The sequence below is a fragment of the Otolemur garnettii genome, unplaced genomic scaffold (assembly GCF_000181295.1).
Source record: "Otolemur garnettii isolate 467f Iridium unplaced genomic scaffold, OtoGar3 scaffold00059, whole genome shotgun sequence".
Taxonomy (NCBI): domain Eukaryota; kingdom Metazoa; phylum Chordata; class Mammalia; order Primates; family Galagidae; genus Otolemur; species Otolemur garnettii.
This window is the reverse complement of record NW_003852454.1, coordinates 9,608,318-9,634,467: the sequence shown is the minus strand read 5'-3', so window position 1 is coordinate 9,634,467 and position 26,150 is coordinate 9,608,318. Positions and strand designations below refer to the sequence as shown.

The 26,150-nt window shown below is 40.9% G+C and overlaps 1 protein-coding gene across 1 annotated transcript in view; it reads right to left on the bottom strand.

The window, feature by feature from the left end:
• CNTNAP5 (contactin associated protein like 5) overlaps window positions 1-23,308 on the bottom strand; it is an 801,226-nt gene extending 777,918 nt beyond the window's left edge. Inside the window, exon 1 of the mRNA XM_003792647.1 lies at window positions 23,227-23,308. Within this exon, the coding sequence (XP_003792695.1) occupies window positions 23,227-23,308 (82 nt within the window). The remainder of the gene's footprint in view (window positions 1-23,226) is intronic.
• Between the last annotated feature and the right edge of the window lie 2,842 nt (window positions 23,309-26,150).

Sequence of the window (26,150 nt, the reverse complement as noted above, 5' to 3'; positions counted from 1 at the left end):
AGTTGTTTCTCTCTTCTTGAAAATAGCAATTGCATTAAGACTATTTACCAGTGAGCCAGCGCCTACTATCAGAGGTGTCCAAACTTTTTTCTTCTCTACCATATATTGGAAGAGTAAAAGTTGTTTGGGGCCACACAGCAAATACACAAACGCTAACGAAAGCTGATTAGCAACAAAAAGATAAAAGGTCCCTTCATGCTTGTTGTGATATCTGACACCACAGATAAGCCGGAAAGGTCCTCACAAATTCAGCATGTGGCCTGCAGGCCCACCCCTGGACTCTGTTATGCACTATGCTCAAGGGATTGCTGTGGTCTGAATGTTTGTGCCCCCATTCATATTGAAATCCTAACCCCCAAGATGATGATACCAGGCGGTGGGACCTTTGAGGGGGGATACATGGAATTAATGTCCTTCTGAAAGAAACCCCGGAGGGCTTCCTCACTTCTTCCTTCCACCATGTGTGATGATGGGAAAGAGTTTCCAGTTCGCAAACCAGGAGCAGGCGGGTGCTTACCAGACATTGGATCTGCTAATGGTGGAATTAGAACTTCCCAGGCTCCAGAATCATGATAGATGAATTTCCAGTGTTTGTAAATCACTCAGAGTATGCAATTTTGTCATAGCACTCACTACAGTGTGAGACAAGTACACTGTAAACATCAGCTTCTCTTAAATTATATGGGGCGGCTCGGCGCCTATAGCTCAACCGGCTAAGGCGCCAGCCACGTACACCTAAGCTGTCGGGTTCGAATCCCCAGCCCGGACCCGCCAAACAACGATGATGGCTGCAACCAAAAAATAGCCGGGCGTTGTGGCGGGCGCCTGTGGTCCCAGCTACTTGGGAGGCGGAGGCAGGAGACTCGCTTGAGCCCAGGAGTTGGAGGTTGCTGTGAGCTGTAATGCCATGGCACTCTGCCCAGGGGGACAGCTTGGGGCTCTGTCTCAAAAAAAAAAAAAAAAAAAAAAAAATTATATGGGGCAAGTGTTATTATCGTCCTCTGAGTGATGAGGAAACTGAAGCCCGGGAGTCACAAGGACGGTGAGGGATGACCCTGCATATTGACCCTTAAACCAGTATTTTTCATTATTATGTTTTCCTCTAAAAAGGAAATACACCAGCCCTAATCATTTTATTTTGGCTTAAAAAATACAGTACTGTATATTGAAAAGTCAAAGTTATACAGCAAACTCTTGATACTCAGGTAGAAAATAAACTCCAGAGTCATCCTTTGTGAGAATTTCAGCTTTAAGACTTAAACACAAACGACCACCCTTCCCGCTCGTCTCTGGATTTATATGAAAGCAGCACGCCTTCCGGAGCCTTTGGCTTTGGATCATCCCCACCCTCAAAAGAGGAGAAAAATAAAGTTTCTGGTTGGCAATCAAATATCTACTCCATTCCTTCCTTGTCAACACAGGACCTTCAAAGGGAATAAAAAGACAGAACCCAGAAGCTTGTGGTGGTATCAAAGGACATCGTAGGGACAAGTCTGAAGGCCTTCAAATTAGTGTTTCTCAAAGTGTCCTCAGCCGAGCAGTCACCCTGGCCAATGGGATGTTTGGCTAAGTACATAGGAGAAGCACTAGGACTCTGAGATTGAGATTTTCTCTCTAGCACATTAGTACATCAAAAGCTTGGAGAGACCCTTCCATTACAAAAAGAAACAAACTGGTATTTGATGTAACCCAACCTGCATAACACTCATAAAAATAAATGTGCATAAATATTTTCCTTAGTGATATTTCTTAAGAGTACTATGTTCGATTTCTGCTGTAGGCTTCTGAGGCCAGACGAACTGGTTAAAATTCAGGGACACCCAAATGCCCAAGGGCTTGGGCACTCATCACCAGCTCCCTGTCAGGACGCTTATGCTGTCAATGCTCCTATCTAGGTGGGTCAGGCTAATGGTGAATAAAAAGCTGCCTGAAAATTAAACATATTTACAAACAAAAAAAAAAACAAAGTGTCATGAACCTTGTCATCTTTGAACTCGTATCCCTTTGAGAGTATGACAAATGCAACAGGACTCACAATGTCCCAAACACTTACAGAAGTTTACAGACAATGCCTAGATTTCCACAGACCCCCACCACCTAAATAATAAACCTATAAATAAAAATCAGAGATAAATAAGAGCACTGAAAATTTATACCTTAGAATAACCAATAAAACTCTTTATTGAGTACTTAAAAGTACACAGAAAAAGGACAACCATTCAATGGCGTGTGAGTTTTTATCTGGCAAGAATGTGTTCAAAACCCACAAGGAAGAAAAGGGCCCACATTTTACTGACAGGAAAAAGGGTAGTTAAGAGTTTTCCCAAGGTTACCTTGTAGGGTGGAGCCAATATCTGATCCCAGCTGTGACTCTGGACAACCTGCCCTTGCTGCCTCAAGCTGCTGCTTTAATGGGGACAAGCTGATTAAGAAGTGGCTCTAGCTTCAAGGAGGATCTATTGGGGGAAGATGAGAGGTTGGCAGGTGACAAGAAAACTGCTAATACAGGCAGAAGAATTCACTAGAGACATAGGGAGACAGGACCAAGGAAAAGAGAGAAAGGAACGTTTCAATATAGGCTTGGAAACAGTTATGATGGAGCCAAGTGAAGGAGAAGTCCCGTGTGACTGTGAGTGCCTGTGCCCGTGCACACACATGAGAGTGACAGCGTGGACACATGGAAGCACAGGACCGACCTCCATGAGCCACACTGTCCGAGCCACTATGTGTCAGGCGGGCAGGTGCTGGCTCTTCCCCTCCAGTGTGTGCTGTCCACACACAGGAGGCGCTTGATGAATACACGTGCAGTGCATGGAAGATCGGTGGGAAGGGGAGCGGGGCTGCTTGGGGAAAGCTTGGCATTTCCTCCTGCGGAGCCTGTACCTTGAACACCTTACTTTAAGTGGCTTACTGCACTTGCATGTACGGGGTGCACAGAGGAGCAGTGGATAGCACAGGGGCAATGGCAGGAGGCATTCCTCCTAGGCGTGAATTCCAATATTATGATGTGCAAAAGATGGGGTATCTGGACGAGTGTTGAATGGGGAAAGGAGTGTGTCTGTCCCTGACCGACCTCAGGGAAAGCTGAGCTGTGTGCGCTGGACAGCCTTCACCTGTCTCAGTAGCCCTTCTTTCTCTGTCAGACAAGGATCTTAACACTGACCTTCTGACATGAACACTGTGACCCCATGAGCCAGGGTCCCTGACCCGACATTGCTCTTTGCAGCTATGAGACTTAGGCAAGTGAACGTACCCCTGTGTGCCTCTGTTCCCTTGTCTGTAAGCCTGGGTTCCACATCACCACGCACCTACTATTAGGGTAATTATGCAAATTAATGTGCTCATAGATATAAATAGCACAGCATTGGTCCTGCATAAATGTGAGGCCGTCCCTATCATTTTCCTTGGTCTTATTACTGCTCTAACATAGTAAGTACCCATTTCTTAGGCCATGGTTGATACTGAGGATGGCTCATTTGAACAAACTTCTCAAAGCTCAATCCACGGGATTTCTGAGATTTTAGTATCAGGGAAATGTCTTACAACTGGAGATTTTCAAAACCATTCTGGTATTAACCTAATAAAAAAATGTGTGTATAAGGCTAGATCTTCTTTTTTTTTTTTTTTTTTTTTTTTTTGAGACAGAGTCTCAAGCTGTAGCCCTGGGTAGAGTGCTGTAGCATCATGGCTCACAGCAACCTCAAACTCTTGGGCTTAAATGACTTTCTTGCCTCAGCCTCCCAAGTAGCTGGGATTACAGGTGGTGGCTATTTTTTGGTTGTAGTTGTCATTGTTGTTTGGCAGGCCTGGGCTGGGTTTGAAGCCACCAGCTCTGGTGTATGTGGCGGCACGCTAGCCTCTCAAGCTACAGGTGCCCAGCCAGGCTAGCTCTTCCTTTCCTGGACGATCTCAGCCTCTTTTCTTCTCTTCCCGCTGTATGAAGCGCAGAGGTTGGGATCACTCAGGATGTGGAGGCACACCAGTAGAACCTTTGTTGTGAAATTCTTTTCTTTTTTTTCTCTCTCTCTAAAATGTCCCCTTAGCATTAAGAACCTAATTGGCTTCCCTTCTTGCATAAAATGTGTCTCATCCTGTAAATTGACCTGGCAGGGGAATGATTAGTTAATTCTGTGGGCACCTGACATTTGAAGGAAAAATGGGGCCCTCAGCTGTCTTCCTTCTGATGCAATGGAAAATGATAAAGTTCAGTGGTTTCTCGGGAGGAGGCAGCTGCTTTCAGGTGGATGTTCGGAGACCTGCAAATTCTAGATAGTAAGCTCTTCTTGTCTATTCTTTTCTCTTTTGTAAGGGGATTGGTGGGAGGAGGACAAAGGGACAAGCTCTGAATAATTTTTTAAAATCTTTACTCTTTGTAATAAAAATGTTCATCCCTATTAATTCCAGATTGTTTGCAATGTGCATCCTTGGCCACTGGCAAATTGTGAAATCTCCCAATTTTCCCCGTCCTGTCATTGATTTTTATAGTCTATAAGTTTTTTTTTTTAATTTTCCTTTGAGGGGCCTTTTCTCCCTCCCTTCAGCACCTGGAACTCACCTCCGCCCTGTCAGGAGTCGGGGGCCGGGGAGGACACACTGCTCCTGCCTGTTTAGGGTAAGATCCCCCCAAGCATCTAGAGCAAGTAAGCCTCCTCCCCCGTCCCTGAGGATGTTCAGAGGACCGACGCTTTCAGAGCCTTTCCATCTTCATCTTTTCTGGGTCATGGATGTGCTTCGGAAATCAGGTGAAGTATAAAGACCTTTATCCAAGTAAAATGCAAAGAGGCAAATAGATACACAGTGATTTGTGCATATATGGATGGATTTCAGGGTATTCACAGCACCTCTGAAACACAAAGTGGGCATTTTTAAGAGTCCTAATGCAGCACCCATGTAGGACTCATGCCTGGGAAGGGGGGCTGTGGAAGAATGGGCTTTCTGTCACTCTCACTTTGTTCCACTTTCATCCTCCAACACATGAAGCTAATAAGACAGATTATTTAAAATATGGTATTTGAATAAAAATAAAAATTTTTTTGATATTACCATTGCCCACACAGTGCATTTTTTTAAAATCAAAGGGTATTAAAGGGTAAGACACACACAATTATGACATCATTCTGTGTTGTAACACTATCTAGAAATTCTGTGTTAAAAGATAGTTTCAGAGAAAGACATTTTCAAGTAGAGGCCAAGTTAAAAGTCACCACCAAGGTCCCTGGAAAATGAGTCCGGGCTAGTCTTTGTGTTTCTTCTTTTCCCTGAGGCATCCGTCAATCAGAAAAGAGAAAATCCAATAACCTCAATCTTTTAGGAATACATTTTGGAGCCAGAGACATGTTTGAAATTTCATGTTTTACTTCAAAGTTCCATGACGTTTTGTATTCTACTTCAGAACATATCTGTATTTTCTTTAATGTTATAATCGTGCTTCATAAAGATGAGCCTTGCTTATAGCGTGTGCCTAGGTGTGTGTATGTGTGTTTTTGCATCCCCATTATCACTGTTGCATCCTTCCATGGTGGAGGTGCTTCCACAGCTACCAGCAAGAAGCTTGGGTTGTGAGATAAGGTCATCCTGAAGAATACGTGTCCCCCCCACATGCCAAGGATCATCTCACAGCATCCGCCATCATGTCAGTTGAGGAGATATGAGCAACCATATGGCTTTATGAAACATTTAAACAAGAGTAAGAGCACTCAGGGGACCTACTGACAAGGAATCGATATAAATCATCCTCTCCATATGGATGGCCTTAGGAAGGAGGAACCCAGACCTGTAGGACTCTCTTTCTTCCACTATGAAACATAGCTGTAGTTTATATTCAGAACTTTAATGTGTTTTTTTAACAAAAGCTAAGATCAGTTTCTGGTTTAGAACTGGTGCTCAAAAAATAGTTATGAAATGATTAAAACTTCCTCTAATCAATCAGAGTGATATGTTGCTGACTTGGAGCTTCCATTGCTGCTGGGTTGTAAACTCTTCTCTACAGTGGAAAGGATACAGTGTTTTGGAATTACAGACCAGTGCAGTATTTCAAGTCACCTACTTAATAGTTGTATGGGGTTGAAAAATTATTTGGACATCCCAAACATAAATTTCTTCATCTAAAAAGTAAGAATAACGGTATTATCCACATAGGGTTGTGAGGCAGATTAGCAGCGATGTATATTAATGACAGGATTTGGCAAATGGTAGGCAGAACCTAATGGTGGCTTCTATTACTGGGGCTATCCATAGTAGGTAGACTATATAAAATGTAATGCAATTCTTCACATTCGACTGAATAAAAATAGAAATAGAGGCCGATAAAAGACAGCATATAATTAAAGATGTGAAGACCTGACATACATTGTAGAGGTGTTAAAGGGGGTAGAGGAAAGTGATATTAAATAAGACTAGAGGAGAGAAGACTAGGGATGGCATCTAGGGAAGGTCTGCATAGACAAAGATGAGTATTCCTAGTTCCTTCAGATTAAAGGAAGCCTTCAAGGTGAAACTTTTTCCTGGTATGCTTGAACAGAGGAAAGAGGCTAATGTGTATCATTTGGGGCCACTGAAGTGAATGAATGTGTGGGAGACAGGAGAGACAACAATGGCCTTTGACAATGCAGTTCATTAGTGCTTTTCATTTATTTTTTTTTTCCTTTGAAGACAGTCTCACTATGTCCCCCTTGGTAGAGTGCTATGGCATCACAGGTCACATCAACCTCAAACTCTTAGGCTTCAGTGATTCTCTTGCTTCAGTCTCCCACATAGCTGGGACTACAGGGGCCTACCACAATACCTGGTTACGTTTTTTGTTGTAATTGTTACTGTTGTTTGGCAGGCTCAGGCCAGGTTCTAACCCACCAGCCCTAGTATATATCTCTGGTGCCCTAGCCACTGAGCTATAGGCACTGAGCCTGATTCATTTTAGATTTCAGGGTTCATGTTGCTGTAAAATGTCCTGGAGTCTCCTCTCCAACTCACAGTTTCTTAGGAACATCATTTTGTGGCCTCTGCCAGTTAGTGAGAACAAATCAGGATTGCTTTCTATTCTGAACACATTTTAAACACAATATTGACAATGTGAAACATGCAAGAAATAAGGGAACATGATTACAGGGAGACCAATTTCCTGTCTTATAGGGAAAATTAAGAAAAAGAAGAGATAGGAAGATGGGAAGGAGTTTGGTGCCTGTCTTTGGGTCTCTGCAGGAGAATTTTGATTACGATTCTAAGGGCATTTGGTTTCACATGTTCCAATGAGCAGAGCTGGAGAGTGGTTTGGTGATACTTGGAAGCAAACTTGGGTAATGTAGAAAAAAAAGATGTCCTGCTACGTGTTAATTAAAATTTTTGTTGAAAAAGTGAGTTGTCTTGTGAGGTCACACTTCTACATGTAGGGAGTTAAATGGGTCTGGAATGTGTTTAGGGAATGTGGAGATCTACTTAGGTAATGCAGCGTATGGCTAAATTACACAACTTCATAGGTCCCTTCTCCAATTCTGCACACTCTGACTTCTGACTTTATAACATGCCTTTTTCAAAAGGCAGATATCTTGTAAAGGCCAAGGCCAAACATCTCATTTCCACTGAAAAGATAAATTAAAGACTATTTCTGATTTAATCAATGTTAAAAAGTAAAGATTGGAACAGAACAGATAAGCAAAGTTAAGATTCTTATCCAGCTGATCTTTGAGCTGCTAAATGAAGTAGAAAATGTCATCTGAATAGATTGGTCTGCGGCCTCTCCTCAGGGATGTCACCTCAGAAGCATGGGCTAGTTTGGCAATGTTAGTTTTGACTTAAGAATTTTCAAATTCATCTATATAGATGCTAACAGGGCCACAGGAAAAGAAAAACAAATTGCAAAAGGTGCTTTACTGTAAACAGACTTTAGCTATTACACAAGAGCATGTGGCACCTTGCCAAAGGTATCCTAACCAGAAGACATTTAGAATGACAACCACAAGGAGCCTAGACAAACTCAAAACTGGTGTGAAATTAATCTGTGTTGTTCCCAGTCCTGAACATGTCCCCTCCATCCCTCCTCTTACTGGGCTCACCTGATCTGTGTTATACCTTGTCTGTCTGTCTACGGCCTGTGAGGACAGTGTAACTAGGCCAGACTCTTCCAAATAACAAAAATTACAGTAAACATCATTAAATCAAAAATACTTTTACAGCTTCTTAAAAAAACACTCTTTATCTCATGTAATTTACAGTAGCAGATATATGGGGTTGGAATCATCACCCCTATTTGGGAAGAAAATGTAGAACGATGATGATTAGAGGAAATTCATATAATCAGTAAGTGGAAGAACCACAGCCAAAACTTATTTCTTCAGGTTGCAATTCTAGTTTAAGGCTCTTTCTATAGGACTAGATGTTAGAAGAGAACTATTTAAAAAGATTTTTTTTAATTGATGTAATAATGATGTGCAAATAACTAGTTTCTCTCATCTTGACTATCTTCACATTTGGTGCCAGTAAATATCTGCTGTGGGGTAGTCCTGAGCCTTGCAGGATGCTGCTTCCCAACATTCCTGCTCTTGACCTACTGTGAACCCGTAGAAAGTCCCCAGCTGTAACAACCAACACAGTGTCCAGACTAGATGTTGGCATATGTTTACTGGGGAAAATCATTTCTACTTGAGAAGCATTGATTTAACCTTCCCAGTACAAAAAAAGCAGCAGCACTATCTTGGCATTAGTTGCTAATCTGGGGTGGATATTGGATGGTTTGTAAAATGACACTTTCATTGGCCATCAAGTGAAATATTTTTATTTCTCCATGCACAAAATGACATCATTTCCCAAAGAAGCCTCAGAACACTTAGCTATAGGAACCCAATAAGTAAAATTGAATTGGCCAACAAAAATTGATATTTATGCAGAAGACATAGAAATCTTTACTCCAAACAATGTATCAACAAGGGTGAGAATATCAATAGAGTTATACATTCTCCTTTTGAATTGATTTTGTTTCACTTGCTCAGATGTTTCTTGGATTAACTTTACTAATGAATTTTCACAGTGGTCTATTCCCTTGACTACTAAGCCACAGTCTGTGCTTAATTATGATATTCTTTCCTAAGTCCGGGTCTTTCATCAAACCATTAACATCTAGAAAGGATTTGTTGAGATGACAGCTACACTAATACATCTTGTTTGCAAAGGGAAAAAAACCCAGAACGCAATGTGAGTATTTGTACAGAAAAGCATTCGTACATTCCATGCACATAGAACAGCACACAGCTGTCACCATCATACTTTTATTTAAACATCTTATCAGTTCTTCTTAAGCCTGAACATTACTCAGTATGTACATTGTGACTCTGTACCCAAAACTGGTGCAACAGTGATGACAAGAACACCAGGAAATATTTCTATCATAGACTGAAAATTTTAGAAAGAATTTCAACATGATTTGGCATGGATGTCTTCCAAAAACATGTGGTACTGCCTCCTGCTAGTATTGCAGGGAGCACTGTTACATATACACACACACATACACACGAGATACAGATATTTTCAACACGTGACATGCCATTAGGTTATATCAAAACTATGAATCAATACCTCAAAACCAAAGAAACTACTTCATAATTTCACATTTCTTCCTGTATTCTTCATTAATTATATCATTGTTGAAGGAGCATTGTGTATCTTAGGCAATAATATCTTGGCCTAAATAAATTCCAAGGCCAAGGTACTTACTATCCATATGCTCAAATATCACTATCTCCTGATTATGTTACTGAAATGTCAAGCTGAATATATTTGAAGTTCACATACTGTCTGTTAGGCAAAAGAGCCTTGTGAAAGAGCTATAAAAATAACCACAGTAAATCTGAATGCAAAAGGTGTTTACTGAACACCACCCGGGAACAAGCAGTCACTGTGAGTGTGTCTGCACACCTCCCAACAGCATCTGATTCCAGAAAATAAACAGATATTCATTTCCTTCCAAATGCCTATTTCAATTCATTATCCACAGAGGTAACTAACTATTCAGAAAGGTGACACTCAAGTCAATATTGACCTTGGGGAATGATAAATCTTGACAGTCAAAAGAACAAGTGGTTTGCATAAAAGATACGCACATGTACAATTCTATAGGGTATATTAACCATGAAAAAATTAATATAGAATTATTTACAAGCATGTGCATATGTATATGTGTATGTATAGACTGTTTTAAATTCTTGAAAACATTTACTGGATATATCATACTATATTAATTGATTACATTGTGTACTACATTAAACTCTATTACAAGTACAAAGAAAGAACATTTGGGGTTCTTGGGAGGCAAAGGGGATGGTATAAATCTAAATTCAAAGGTTTTCTGATGGATGGTACTCTAAGTAAACAATCCAGGATGTGATTAAAATGAACAGTCTAAGCAGAATCAGAAACCAAGACTGAACCCAGGAAGGCAACAGTTTTACTTTGTAAGCACACTTTCATCACTTCCACTCACATGAGTTAACATTAGGGAGCACTGAGATGGCCTCACTGATGGAGACCAAAGTTCCATCTTTTTGATGTAAGTTGAGGACAGAGGCATGAGACCAAAGAGGAGCACCACACTGTGGACCAAAACTTGGGGTCCCCCGTACTATCCCCCATCATCCAGGCTTGCTGCCTGTGCACTGGCTTTACTTCATCTGTCTAAGCTTTAGATCAATGGATTAAGTTGTTATTTTGCCATTTACTATGCTATCCGAGGGCAATTCAATTACAACTACCATGAGATCCCCTCTTCTGAGGAGGTCCCAAGGGGGGATGTCTGAGATGAAAGTAGATAAACCAAGGTCCTCCACAAGATAATTTTTTAAATAAGAAGAACTATTGACTACAAACTAAGGTGATCTGGATGAGGAGACGATTTTTTGCTAAGCTCCTGTCTTTATAAAATATAAGCAACATAGATCATATTTATAATGGGTTAAACATACCTGTTTATTTAGGTGATTTGGAGCAAAGATAAGACTTAAACTATTCAATGACCTGGACATCAGGGCAGTGAGCAAGGCAGCAGACACAGGTGGTGTGCACACAGTGTGTCCTTGCTGCTGCACACCAGCGAGGCGTTGGCCATGACTGAGGAAGTACGCCATCTCCAATCTTCGTCAGAACCTTCTTATGCCTAAAATTATAAATTTAGACATTCCTGCAATGAAGAATAAGGCAGAGGCCTTCCAATGTACCTCCAGGACGAATCAGAGAGAAGAACAAGGTAAGTGGGACCTCTTTCTTTGTTCTCTAAAACAGCTCTCCTTGTAATTTATTTTACATTCTAAAATACTATGTAAAATTTCATTTAGGAAACCAAAAGTTTCTTTTAAAATGAAGTTTAAATATTTAAGACCTTATTCCTTATAATGTTAATTCTCTTTGAGATCTAAATGACTATGCTTATTAATTGCTTCAGTGTGAATAAGTTCAGAATATTCTATGTCCTTTATTCATAGCTGCTGTTAGGGGGAGAAAGGGACAAGACGGTAGGGCACTGGATGTTGAAGAACAAATGAACACAACCTCTCGGCCTCTCTAAACTGAGTCAGGAGGGTTCACCTAGTCACAACTGCTGAAATAGAAGACAGAGGAAATACAAAGACAAACCTCACAACTACGCCAAGGAATGGCCTGGGTTGTATGAACAAACTCATGAGACTTTGAGAATAAAGCAAAGAATTTGTAGCCTAAGCTTTCCATGCAACTGAGAATAAAAGCAAGTTGGGATAAGTGCTGGCCTTCTACCAAGTAGGTGCTCTGAGGCCGGAAGGGCAAGTGCCCATCACGGCATCTAGTCAGTGGTGAAGCATAATGTTATTGGGAAGATGCCTGTCAAACCCAGCCTCCCTATGTCCCAGCTAGGGGAAAGATGTTACAGGGTGGATTTGGGGGTGAATTTTGCATCCTCAAGGTAGAGAACAGATCTAAATTCTACCCAATTGTTGCCCAATTTGAAACTGTGACCTAAGTTCCAGGAGTGAGGTTTTTCTCATCAACACCAAATTGTATTATTTAATTATGTATGTATGTATGTGCGTACGTACGTATGTATGTATGCATTTGGGCAATAGAAATTATTTAAACCTATGGTATACAATGTAATGTTTCTTATATTTAAACATTATAAAATTATTAAAAACTAGTTAACATATCCATCACCTCAAACACTTATCACTTTTATGGTGAAAACACTTAAAACCTACTACTCTCCTCTCAAAGTTCAAGTCTACAGCACACTAATGTTAAGTATAGTCACTTTGCTATACTGAAGCTCTGTACCCGCTGACCAACCTCTTCCCATTCCACATTCTGATTCTGATTCTGAATCATTCAACTTTCTGATTCTGTGAATTTGACTTTTTAGATTCTGCATCTAAGTGAAGTTGTATGGTTTTTGTCTTTCTTTGCCCAGCTGATTTTACTCAGTATAATGTCTTCCAGGTTCATTTATATGGTTCCAAATGACAGAATGTTCTTTTCCAAGGCTGAATACTATTCTGTTCTTTATACAGTGCATTCTCTTTATCCATTTTTCTGTTCATAAGCATTTAGATTGATTTCATGAGTTGGTGATCGTGAACAATGCTGCAATGAATACAGGAGTGCCGAATTTAAAACTATGACATCATTTAACAGATTTTAGGGTTATGGGGTCCCTAAGGGCTGCTTCAGCCCTAAGGGATGAAAATACTCACTTGGTGAAGAGGTCTCTAGTGAGCACAAGACAAGAACAGACCCTGCTAACAATGGGCGCTGATCAAAGAATCCACAGGCCACTAGTGATAGTAACCATGGAAAGTTGATGGAAAGCTTTACTGAGTAATGCAGCTGACTTTCATAAATGCTTTGGATTACATGAGCTGGTTGCCACAGTGACTTCTCGATATGGAGAAGTGACCATCATCAAGGTTAGAATAAGATGGCCTGCATACTGGGGCAGAATCTGTGGGTTTATATACAAAAGCTTTTCTCATCATAGATCAGACAGAAGAAATGCTTCTCCAAGGATAACTACCTCCTCAAGTCTAAGAATAATTCAGCCTTTGTGTTGAGTTTAAAGAAATGGTTTTAAAAAGTAAAAGATTTAGAGTCAAGGAAAAGTAAAGTAAAAATCCCAGCAGGACTGCCCACTAGCTATTCCATCTTGGGTAAATTACTATCCCATCCCACCAGTACACCCTTACTCTGAAATGAGGAGAACAACTCTTCCATAGAACTCTAGTAACAAATAGAATTAAATCTCATCAAGGACCAATCTTGGCACAGAAAGCCGATTTGTAATCGTGCCAAGGAAGAAACACATTACTTAACTTTATCTCTAATCTCCAACATTGCAATCTGCTGGTTTCATTTCTTTTGATTGTGTCAAAAGGTTCCTGATTGTTGTAGAATGAGAGGCATTAATCTTTTAATATCCTGGTGGTTTCAGCCTGTCTCCAATCAGAAAGCATCTGCCCTCGTTGACCCCAATCCTGCATCCTGACAAAACTCATTCACTCAAAGGTAAAACTCATGGATGTGGCATTACAGTCCCAGAGGACTGTAGTGGGGGGGTAAGTATGGGGGGGGGGCCTAGGGATTCCTCCTATCACAGACCCTCTAGAAAGTTTCTCTTCAAGCAGGGATGTGAACATTCTTCCCTCTTGTGAGTTGATAAGTCCTCTTACTTTCCATGATTGATTAATCATCTGCAGCTCACATCAGTAGTAGTTGATAATCAAAAAGGAAGCAACCCGTTGTTCTTGAGATGAGAGGAGAGGCAATGAAGTGGAATTGTGGAAGGCATAACAGGAGGAAAGAGCCCAAAAGTTTAAGCCTGTGCCCCTGGGTGGATGCAGGTCTCTGCCATGGGCTAAATTAAGAAACGTGGCTCATCAATTTTAATTGGAGATTTGGGGGCAGTATTTTTTATCATAATATGAACATGGACATAATATGAAGCAGAGCATAAATGTGTCTGAGTGTTTAAGATAAAATTCGAGAAATTACATGCTTCTGTGACCATTGGAAGCTGAGCTCTCAGAATCCCATGGGTTCTCATGCACTATTTCCAGTGAGCAGTACTTTAGTAGAAAAGTTTGTAGAGCATTAGCTTGGGCCGTAAGATATAAAAATAGTCAGTTAGTGCAAGTTAAGCAAAACTGACAGGGTGAGGGAAGTGGGACAGGAAGGAGAGATACAAATGGGGAAAAGAAAGAAACTTGGGGAAGAGAGAAGAGGAAAGAGGGAAGAAAGGAAAGAGGATCAGAATGAAGGCACACTGGAATGAAGAAGTGGAACGCTGAAGACAGGAAGCAGGGGTAAAGACTTAGGGAAAAGGAAAAGGTCATTAATACGTTGATCAAAAAGAAACTGGTGATGGGTGGTGGTCGCAGTTGGTGACTGGGTGGAAGAGGTGCTGCCACCTTCTGTTGTTTTCTCTGGAACTATGTGGATGACAATCCTAATTCTTCTGCCCATCAACTGTTCTGTTGTGAATGAAAGACATTTGTGAAGATACAGGGAAATGGATGGACACTGAGCATTTAATAAATGTGTGTGGAATGAATGGATGAATGAATGAATGAGGCACTTGCAGGTGGAATGAATCTGTATTATTCATCAATTATGATACCAGCACCTGATTTTCAACCCTAAGTCAAGGATCAAGGATCAAAACAGGCCTCGGCAGTACCCAGAAGGACAACACAGCTGTCCCCAGTTCTGCCTACATCTTCCTGAATCCCCTGCAAGTGGTGGTTTCAGGGAACTCAGCCCACCTGGGATCATTGACTGACTGAAAGTCCATTTAAGGATCTTTTTCTGCGATGCTGAAACCTTCTCCAGGGATCTGTTCAGTTTTAAGGAGTTTCACACGCTCCTTACTTACATAAGATGAAGCTCTTTCCTCCTACTCTTTGAGGTTTTCTCAGCAATATGATTCACTGGCCAAGGCCAAGAAGTAGTGGTCAAGCCCAGGAACCCAGTGAGGAATCCATTTCTCTGTCAGGGGAGGTAAATTCTTCTCACAAGCCATTTGAGAAACAAGAACAAGTCTCAATCTGCCTTGGCAATCACTGGCTCTCTGATTATGCACACGAAGGGAAGTGGGTCACTCTATCTTTGCTTGAAAATGGAAATGTTGCTGTCAGTGCCCTACTTTGTATTGTTAAGTGATTATGGGAAAATCTATATTGAGATTCACACTAATTATAGTAACAGGTATAATTTTTGAATGCCCACACCTTGTGTATTTTAGGCAGAGTCACTCATATTATCTTTCAGTGACTTCTGTAAGGTTTGTGTTAGTTTCCATAGGAAATAGGCATGTGTTTTCTGAGTGAGAATTAATTCAATTGAGACTTGGGTGAGGTATGTCCCCTGCACTGTCCTTTGCCATTGCCCCTCGGCCCATCTGCTACACTCTCAGCCTCGTAATATGTGAGAGGGGATACCTGGGCAAAAATAGGGACTTGGCAACATTTGTCTTAGACATCTAGAACATTCTTAGTTTTTCCCTTTCTCCAATTTGTAACATTCTCTTTCCCTTCTCCAGATGTCCAGTACTTCATCTTTTATAAATTTTGCTTCTGGAAAGGGTCTCTTTCTCTCAGTCAGGTACAGTTCAATATAGATTTTCATCCCCAAACTTTCTTTATCCTTGGGATTCTGTGTCACAATGTTTATCTCTACAAATTAGAAGATTCCCCTATTCTGACAGATTTGGGGGATTAATGGAGTTGGTGGAAGAGTTGTTTGGGGACAGATGGGTGGAGGCATTGGAATCAACTGGGCTTTTCCAAGGACCTTGTGAGTGGCAGATCCTGGTCAGGGACACACCAGTAACAGGACTTGTTGGAAAGTTTTGCACTTGGCACTGCACCCACATAGTTTTGCAAGGTGGCCCTGGAGTCCGACAGGCTTTTTGTTCTTTTTTATTTATCTTACATCCTTAACACAATCATCTGCTCAGGAAAAAGGCAACGGTACTATTCAAACAACCTGGCCACATGACCGAGAAAGGGAGTGGGGAGGGGAGGAAAAGGTGAGAAGAACGGAGGAAGGGAAACAGAGAGAAGAGTGAATGTCTGTACCCAGCAAATCATGGCCTCGATTAACACCTACAAAACACCTGTCTGTTCAGCACATTTCTTTAGACTGCTATTTGCTTTGGATTGTCTTCAGAAGGATATTTCTGCTTCCAAAGGTGGATAGTTAAAAATAATGTGCATCACCAGCAGTGTTTTGGCATTTCCCTTCACTTTCTTTCTATGTTCAACATTACTGTTGTCATCCTTTAAAACTCAGTCGATTCAGCTGATCCAGGGAACAGATGGCATTAATCAACCCCCAAGAAGATGCACAAAGGCAATTAGAAATGTAGAGACATGGAATTTATGCCATCAAATCAATTATCAATGATAGCAAATCAACGTGGCACGCCCAGCTTCCCCTTATTTCTCTTTCCTATGCACATCCACGGATAGTAGTAAGGATCCCTGCTTTACTCCCCTCGGAGGGGGGATGAGAACTAGGATGTTGAGGTTTAATTACACATTGCTTAATGACTAGTTCTCACTCTGCTGACAAAAACCAGCATAATTTACAGACTAGAAGATGCATCAGGATGATGGACACAGACAGCATATGCTATACAATGTCGTGCAAATATGAAATATACTACACTGAGAATATGGTCGTTTGGTATTCCCAGAGAAGAACTTCATTTCAGAGAACTGAGTAGCTATTCTAGCATCTATCGCTCTCATTTGTCAAAAACAATGGAAGCAGCTACAGAATACATTTTAACCACAAATCTGCACCTTCTGTGAGTTTACTAGATCATGCTTCCCTATGTCTTAGATTTACTTGGTCATTATTTTCTTTCTGCTTTGTATAACCTTTGCAGATTCTGAAACATCTTTCTTTAGGTCCTTAGTAATTATCACCCAAGTTATGGTAATCATCTTTCAACTGGGTTTTTTTTACCATCAATCTTGGCCTGTTCCAGTCTATACTTCACAGGCTGATTTTTTTTAAAGCCAAGTATAATTGTGATAATTACATTAATACAATCTTTCAATGAATTTCCATAGCTTTAAAAATACAAATAAGATTCTAATACCTTCCTGCTTCTCTACTGTCTTCTTGGTTCCCACGCCACATGATAACTGCCTCCTACTTCTCTTGCTAGTAAAGTCTGACTTTGGTTAAGTGTTAGCATAAGTTTCATTTTCCTCAAAGATTATACTTTAATGCCCAGCCGGTTTGAGATATTCATTTTTGACCTTAAATTATATCCGGTTCTTACCTTTACTATAGCTTTTATCACTCTGACATGATTAAAAGTTTATTTTTTTGGCTACCGAGTATTCAAAATTGCTTGAGGTCATGGACTCTTCTTCTTACTCATTGTTATTTCTTCAGCTTAGAAAAACTTGAGTTTGGGGAAGAGAATTTATAGTTAATTGGGCCTCATTTCTTCAGTAAGTTTTCAAATGAGTAGCACACACAAACTGTTAACATTTATATCTTCTCCTGACTGTAGCTTAAAAAGACGGCACGGGAGACTCAGAATCACACCATCAGGGTAATGTAGGTTTATAACAACAACAACAGCAACAAAATATCTTTCCAGTAATCTAGTAATAAAAGTCCATTGGATAGAATCAAACTTATCCTTTTAATATTGAACCCTAGCTAGGAAAAATAATTTTTGTAACAAGGTAATTATGCATTTTTAGATTATATAGAAAACACTAATTAAAATTGCATAAAGCGAGTTCATAAAATCAGCTCCAACTTGATTCTGAGGTTATATAGAAGAGCCTTTCCTTTAAAAGCAAATTGCCATGTGACACATAAATATGATCAGCTCAGTCATGAAATCATGGAAATTTCCAAGACCAGTCAAGTCTGAACTTCTGCTCTTTCATTTAAACAGCTAATGACTTCTTGGTACTTCCAAAACAGTACTTATTAACACTTATTTTTTAAAAAAGTGGAACAAAATTCAAAAGTATGACTCTAACAATAGAATTATAGGAGAATTTTAGTTTAGAAACAAAAAATTCTTAGTAGGAAACCATTCATTTATTCTCTTATCTATTCTTCTGCTCAGGGGTTTAAGCCTTGGATATACACATTGGAATCATTCAAATAAAAAATAATCAGCAGAGAACCTTGCATTGTACTTAGTTAAAAAGAATTCTAGGAAGTAGTGTAGAAAGGTAATCTACAAGAGTACTTGGTTCTGCTTAGGGAAAATATTTTTGAGTTTCTCTCTCTCTCTCTCTGTAGTTTGGAGAAAGTGAGAAATGATAAAAAATGAGAAAAGACTTTCTCAACCAAGCAGGCAGCCTATGCAAATTAGTGCAAGGAGACCTGGGACAACAGGGCTTGTTTGTGTAATGAGAAGGCGTTTCATTGAGTTGTGTGGGAGGGTGGTGGAGATGAGGTGTAGAGTATTTGTCAGAGCCAGACTGGGCCCGGGACTGTGCTGGGACAGAGTCCATAACTGCTACTTTAATATTCCTTGGTCTGACATCTGTAAACAAGCCACGATGTTGGCAGAGGGGCCTTTCGTGGTATTGTTATGTCTGTGTGTGTGTGGGAGAGGGATTCATAATTCTTCTTCAAGCGTGTGTCCTTCCCTTTGCAAGTTTTTAAATCAAAATTCAGATTCTGATTTATTTCGTTGCTTACCTTTGTAATCTTAGGGAAACCATTTACTTCTATTAACTTTTAATTTACTCATTCATAAACAGGATCTATACATCTACCTGGCTGTGCTGCCTTACTGAATTACGTGGACATGATATATGAAGCGAGACATATAAAGTATATAAAAGCTGGTAGTAATTAAACCTTTATTATGTTGTTATTGCAATTATAATCAATTTAAAATTTTAGAGTACAATCATCCCAGAAGTAGGCAAATGGAATGACCAGTAGACAAAATCAGTAAAGACAAAAAATACATTACAAGTCAATAGGACTTTAACAACAACGATCTAATCAATCCCCTTCATTTAATACATCAAGATTATCAGAATATGTAAGTAACCTTTACAAGGTCACCAACCAGGAAGTGGCAGAGTTTTGATGAATGAAGAAAACTTCCCTTATGAATTAAAAATGTCATTACTGGCTGCAAATGAGCACATGGAAACTTCTCAGTAAAGTTCTGTTGAGTGAATTGTTATTTTGTTCTGGCCTTTCAGGCCACCTGACCCTTTCCCACCTTCCCATTTCATGAGGATAATTGGTGTTATCTACACAGGCCATATTGCAGTGGAGTTCTGGTTTATATACTCAAAGACTTTGATCACCAGCGTAAGGTTTTAGGAACATTTCAAATGGTATCATGTTACTTTGTTTTATAACAAATAGACCCTGAAAAACGAAGCAATTCAGTAAAAGGAAACTGGGACTCAATAAAGAAAGCAATAGAAATTGTGCAGAGGAGCAGAGAAAAAAGAAAATTGCAATTTAGAACACAGTCCTTCATTAGAGCAAGGATAAAGAGTGTGTGTGTGGGGGGGGAGGAAGTGTGCTTATTCAAATGGAAACAAATTTTCTCATAATTTTATGTGGAAATTACTGGTTGCATGTTTAGTTCACGTTTTCCAGTTGTGGAAGTATCAGTGTAATCTGGAGATGGGGAGGACAATGTGAAGAGAAAAGGAAGAGAGTTCATAAGGACTGCCAGAGATGAGCCAACTCAACAAAGAAGGGTCTTTAGGACTTTTCTCCATGAGCACTACAGAGCTTTCTTTACTTCTGCTGACTGTAAATGCCCCAAAAAGTTTCCTGCTGAAAAACACCAGCCTGTTCTTTATTTATAACATTACCTATTGAGTTTGTGCATAAACTTCAGATAACTCAAGGTATAATGCATCTTTGTACATGAAGAGCCTGTGAATATGATTGACAAAGGGCTACAATAAAGAGATCTTGATTTCTCTCTCAAAGCTATAGGTTGTGTGAATCTAATATGTAACAACAAACTCAGATAAGGTGCTTAGAAATCATTTGATGAGACTTATTGGTCAAAATTATGGCTCTTTATAATCATATAACATATGTTTATTGTTAATAATAAAGTCAACAGTGACCCCACATGCATCTCATATATTCCTATGTCTTCTGAATGTAAGTTCTACCATCATAATAGTCTTTCAATAAGCCTCATATTTGAAGAATTGTCCCTGTAAGATACTCAGCTGCTGCTCTGTTTCGGAAGAGATACATAGCTCAATTGTTGTTTTATATGCAAGCCCATGAGCACCGAAAGGTTGAATAATCTGACAGGTATTTGAAAGCTGTGGCCAAACTAAAACTAAAATTGCTTAGTTCTTGTAACTCCTGGCTTCACTTTAACCAACCATCAAATAAGATTGCTGCTCCTTGTATCAAAGGAGTTGATATTACATGGTGTATGTAAAATTATTTTCCATTTAACAGCAGCCTGTTATAGCTACATTTGAAATTAACTAATTCCCTCAGGGTGAACCCAAAGGAAGAGTTGTAGCTATTTAATATTCTAAAAATTGGGAAGGGGGAATTTCTGGAGTTTTTATTACTGGTAGATAATTATGTTCTCTGCTCAGATTCATGATAGCTGCACTGTAGCTGGCCTTTCTAACCTGACTTTATTTTAATTTTGTTTAATTATAAACTTATTAAATCTCTGATTGGGTTGGCATTTATTTTTCCCTTGGATATAAAAGCCCAAGTTTTTTGGGCTAGATTATGAAAAAACTAAATGTGTGCACACACTCACATACCTCACAACAACAAATTATTATAAGAAGAAGACAAGCAATTAAAAGTTATTTATACATGAACAAAGCCCAAAGATTGAACTACATACCATAGAACATCTTGCTCAGTAATTCATTTCAAGGCTACTATCACAAAAGACACAAAGTATTATTTCAAAATATGTAGAAAAAATAATTTTGACAACTTTTTTTCCAAATATACTTGAAAAATGACTATTTAAAAGGAAATTGCCATTATTCAATATATGCATATAAGTATAAACAGCCAATAAATAAATAATAAATCCAAGCTTCATATTTAATGAATAAAATGTGTGATCATTATGGAATGTCAATAATTTTTCCTTAGATGTTTGAAGACCACCAATCGGAACTGAGTTCAGACACAATTTTCTGCTGTTATCCTATTGTTCAGTGAATTAATACATTTTGTGCAGCATAACAAATATTTATGATTGTTCTTTAGGAACCTTGACCCCGAATATTTAGCAAGCAGCTTGTATTCACTTGAAATGTTGATTAGAAATGGAGAAATTAAACTGTCACTGATAAAATAGTAAAGCTCGTCACAAAGTTTCATTTCAAATGTTCAGAGTCAGCCTTCTTGATGTATCAGTAATGATAACCAAGAGTCTTAAATCCACCTCGTTTATGTTTTATGAGCATTTTAAAATATATTAACTGTAATTCAATTAATGTACAGAAAATGCCATACTACAATTTTTTTCCTGTCTTAAGAAAAGGTGCTCCATGAGGAAGCCCCAACCTTTCTATTTCCATTTCCCCTTTATTCCTCCCCCCAACTTTGTGGCTCTTCAAAGTGCTCACTTTCCTCATAAAGGTAAATGTGCTAAGGGGAAAAATACAGCTCCTTGGCATCATCAGGACAAGACTGACCTCTAGTGTTCCAGAAGGTGGAGAAATGAGCTCCGCACCACATCTAACATTCTCTTACTAACCACTTCCATCTCTTTCTAAAATACCATGGGAACAATTTCACAGAAGGAGCCAAAGAAGAAGGAGAGGAAGAAGGAGGAAAAAAATTATATAGCACAGTCGTACATGCCACTATATATAACCTGAAATAATGTCTAAACTTCGGCCCTTTGGGTCTTCGCTCAGTGAGACTGACCTCTTTAGCCATCCTTTGAATGCAAGCTTTAATCAAATCTTTATAAGCCATTACCACTAACTACAGTGACTGGATCTCCAAAACTTCTGATCACAGAGAAAAGCACTGTTTTCAGTACACACTATTTGTTTCATTGTCATCCCTTGAAGTGTAACTCCGGGAAGGGGTACTGAACATCCTGTTGAAGTGTGTGGGGGACAAGGAGGAAACACTAAGTTGTAAGTAGTGCCCCCATCTTCCTATAATCGTGATAATGCAGATGGCACAAAATAAAATAAAACTATTGCAATATTGGTAACATTTCTGAGGTTCATGAGCAGGACAGGGGATAGGGGAGCAAGCTCAGAAACTTGAGGAACCTTGATAAAGCCTCTTTGGAAAGAACACAGATGGCTTAATTGCATTCTTTCTCGTTTAGGAGTTCCCAGAGCTGGAAAACTTCCCTTCCTCTGCCTAGAGAGGCAGCTGAGCAATTGAGCTTGAATCTGCGATCGCTCCAGAGATTTATTCAAGTTTGACAAACTGGATTCTTTAAATACACAGTGCAGGTGGTGGAGCCCCGGGTGTCCAGCTTTCCTGACTATTAAATTAAATGTCCTGCACTTGCCTGGGTCAGACTTGGACGACAAAGTGTACGCTTAGTGCATATTCATTATGTGTTCGTTGGCACCAAGATTTTGGGGGTGGGGTGTGCACTGAAGCTCTTCCTCCTGTTAGGGGGCAGCCATTGATCTTGTGGTTGTCTACATTGAGCTATGACTCTTAGGCCAAAAACTCCCAGTCCTGTTAAATCAGTGCCATTTGGTTGCAGGATACCCCAGCTGGAGCCTTCTGCCTAGGGCAGAGCGCAAAGCCACACGCATTATAGAGAGCTGGGCATACTGCAAATCCCAGGCGCCGCATTCGGGGATGAACCGCTGTCACCACCACGGTGGCTGGGAGCATCTCTTTCTCTGGAAGCTCGGCTCCCAGTGCATACTGTCTAAACGGGGGGCCCTTCTCAGGAAAAACCCTGGCTGAGACCAGGCTGGCATAGAACACGGAGCTAGCGGAGGTTAGAGGAAGAGAACCTTCCCTTCTCCTGGAACTTTGAGATTTCAGGATAAAGGCAGGAAATACAGCAGGGCTGGATCACCTGAGCGCTGCTAACTTTTGGGGTGGTTGGAGTAATGGAACCACACTGGTTCACACTGATCAGCATTTTTTTTTTTTCATGTTCCTCTGCCTTGAGAAGACACCTTGAGTACGCTTGGATAGTTGATTGCCTTTCTGAATGCAGTCATTCCCCACCTCGTCTACCCGCCCCCAGCTCCCGGTACTCACAATTTGTCGCCGTTAATCCCAAATGCCACAAGCCAGAGAACAGCAAAGTCAAAACGCTGGTCAGCTGTGGTACAGAATCCATTTCCCCCGAGTGAGCAGTCCCTCCCAATCGAATCCCAAATTCGCAGGTTCCAGCCGTGGCTCCTTCTCTCCCCTTCTCGCCTCCGCACCGCCGGACCCCCTCCCACCCCCCTTCGGAGAGGCGCTTGCTCTTTCACTCCATCCCGCGCCCAGACACTCCACAGAAACCGTGGCGGGGGCTTCTCCGGAGCTGCGGCTGAGGCTACAGTCCCCGCGACAGCGCTCGCTGACTCGCCTTCCTCGCTCGCTCTTCCTCCTCTCCTCCCTCCTTAAAGGTGCAAATCCAAGCCCGATTGCAAGCCCCGGCTCCCAGGTCGGTGGACGGCCGAATCCACCCCGTCAGGCGCGAGAGCTGGAATCAGCACCCGGGCGGCGGACAGCTCCTTATAGGCGAGCCGGCTGCGCGGCACCGCCCCCGGCCAGGCCCGCCCCCCGCGCCCCTATAAGAGCAGCCTGGGCGGGTCCGTGCCCCGCTCCGGCGCCTTCGCTCAGCCTGGGCTCAGCCACTGCGGTGCGCCGGGGCTACCTGCGGGGAAACGGAAAGGAAAGCAAACCTCTCTTTTCACACACTCTCCCCCCTCTCGCCCCCTTCTCCTCCCTTCCCCCCTTTGAGTAGGAATATTAAAATTGAAACCAGATTTTCGAAGAATGCTGCTGAAAGGATGCTAAAAGCAGTTAGAAGACAGAACGCATTAGAAGCAGGGATTTCCCATGGAAAGCTTTATAAATAGCTAACGAGATGCCTTCCCTCCTCCTCCGGAGGGGAGGGAGAACTAGGGCTTGCACTATGCGATTCCCGTCCCCTGCGCCCGCTCCCCAGTAGGGAAGGCTGACGGTCTCGATATTAACTGGGATCTCTGGTTTAGCAGTTTAACATCATGTCCGCTCCCCTGCTTCCAGGCTCGGGCGCCCAATCTTCATCGCTGACCTCTCACCCGCCTCGACGTCTGCCCTTCTGGCTGTGGGCACGTTGCTTCAGGCAAGTACAGCGAGGTGCGGCCACTTTGGGGCGCAGAGCCCCGGTGGTTTCCCTGGCGCCTGAGAGCGACCAAGAGAGGAGGAAATGACTGTGCTGTGAGGAGAGTCGGGGTGGAAGCCCAGTTTGGCTCGAGATTCCAAATCTCAGGAATTTAAATTTTACAAAAGAATGATTTTGGTTTCTTCCTAGAGGTTCCTTATTGCAAAACTCGGTGTTGTTTTTGGCTTCTAGGATATATCTGGGGACTCTCTTACTTTACCATAAATCAACTTATTTTGTTTTTATTGGAAGCTGTCAGAAAGCTGTCAAATCTTAACAAAATGAGGGAGCACGATGATTTCTCTATGTGAGACTCACAACGAAGTTAGGGCTGACAGACTCGAGGCTCTATCCACTTCAGGGGAAGTTGATCTCTCTTTCTCTCTCCCCACCTCCCCAGCCCCAGCAGTAGCAATTACGCAGCCTTATTTTACACTACAGATAATATGGTCTTCAGCCGCCGGTTGCACAGCTACAGCAGATTGGGCTGGGTTCAGACAGCTTCTGTGTGAGTGCTGAGGCTTAATCTGTGGACCCGGTGAGAGCTAGACTCACATAAGAATACCAGAAGATGGCAAATGGATTAGTGATCCCGTTATTTTCTTAAAGAAGAAATAATTCTGAGGGCCCCATCATTGGTAAATAAATGACCCTCTTCTCTCCAAGCTTCTAACTGAAAATAACTACTTAAGTTACTAGATTCTTGGGTTACTGGAAGATCTCACAAGTAAAAGCTTCAGTGGTGGGGTAGAGGCCACACCCAGAAAATGGCAAATCTCAAAATATCAAAGCCCAGATGATCTCATAGCGCTGTCCTGTTGGAGGAGGAGGTTGAGGTTCAAAGTTGCTTGAGCTTTTCAGAGGATGTGCTACCCCACCCTTAGCCTTTGAGGATTATAGGTTAAAATCTGCCTACCTGGCCATTAATCGTTCTAGAACTTCTAGAAGCATGCTGAACCAATAGCCAGCTTTGGGTGTATATTCTGAGTGTCTATAAACACGCATTTCTAAAAGGAATAAAATATCACAGGTATAATTTGATCCTCTTTCATATTCTTGTCTGATCTCGTTTACCTCTCACTGTACCTAGAAGTAAACACTACTGATTTGGTGTATATCATTCCAATATGCAATCTTCATGATTTTACCCCAGCTATCTACATCCCTAAACATGTAGCATTGCTTTGTCTTTAACCAGTGGTTTCATTTTGTACTCTGAAATTTACTTAAGATTATATATTTTTAAATGTATGCATTTAGACAGAGGAAATTCTAGTTCTTTCAACTTAACTATTGTATTATATTTCATTGTATGAATATGCCAAAATTTCCTCACTGATTCTTCTATTTGTGAAGATTCCAGGGTTGTTGTTCTTGTTGCTGTTGTACCTATGTCAGACTTTTCTCCTCATAAGAGCAGAATTTCTGTATCATTGGAACTGCTTATCTTTAGCTTTTCTTGGTATTTCCAGTTATTCTATAAAATGGTGGTTCCAGTTCATACCCCTCCTCCTTCTGCTACCAGTGTGAGATGTCCCTCAGCTCGACATCCTAACCAACACCTCAAGATCTCTCTTTTTACAAATAGAAAAGTGATAACCAGAGAACGCAGGTCACTACTCACTGAGTTTAATATTCCACTATATCAGTCACTGTGCTTAATATTCCACTGTATCATCTCATCTTATACTTCTATCCCAAAAATGTTTAGTTAAATAAAATATTTTTTAAAATTGTAAAACACTGGGTTTATTCTCTGGCAGAATGATTTAAAGTGAATCACATGAGCCAGTGAAATGTGCAGGAAATATTTATTAAAAGGCAA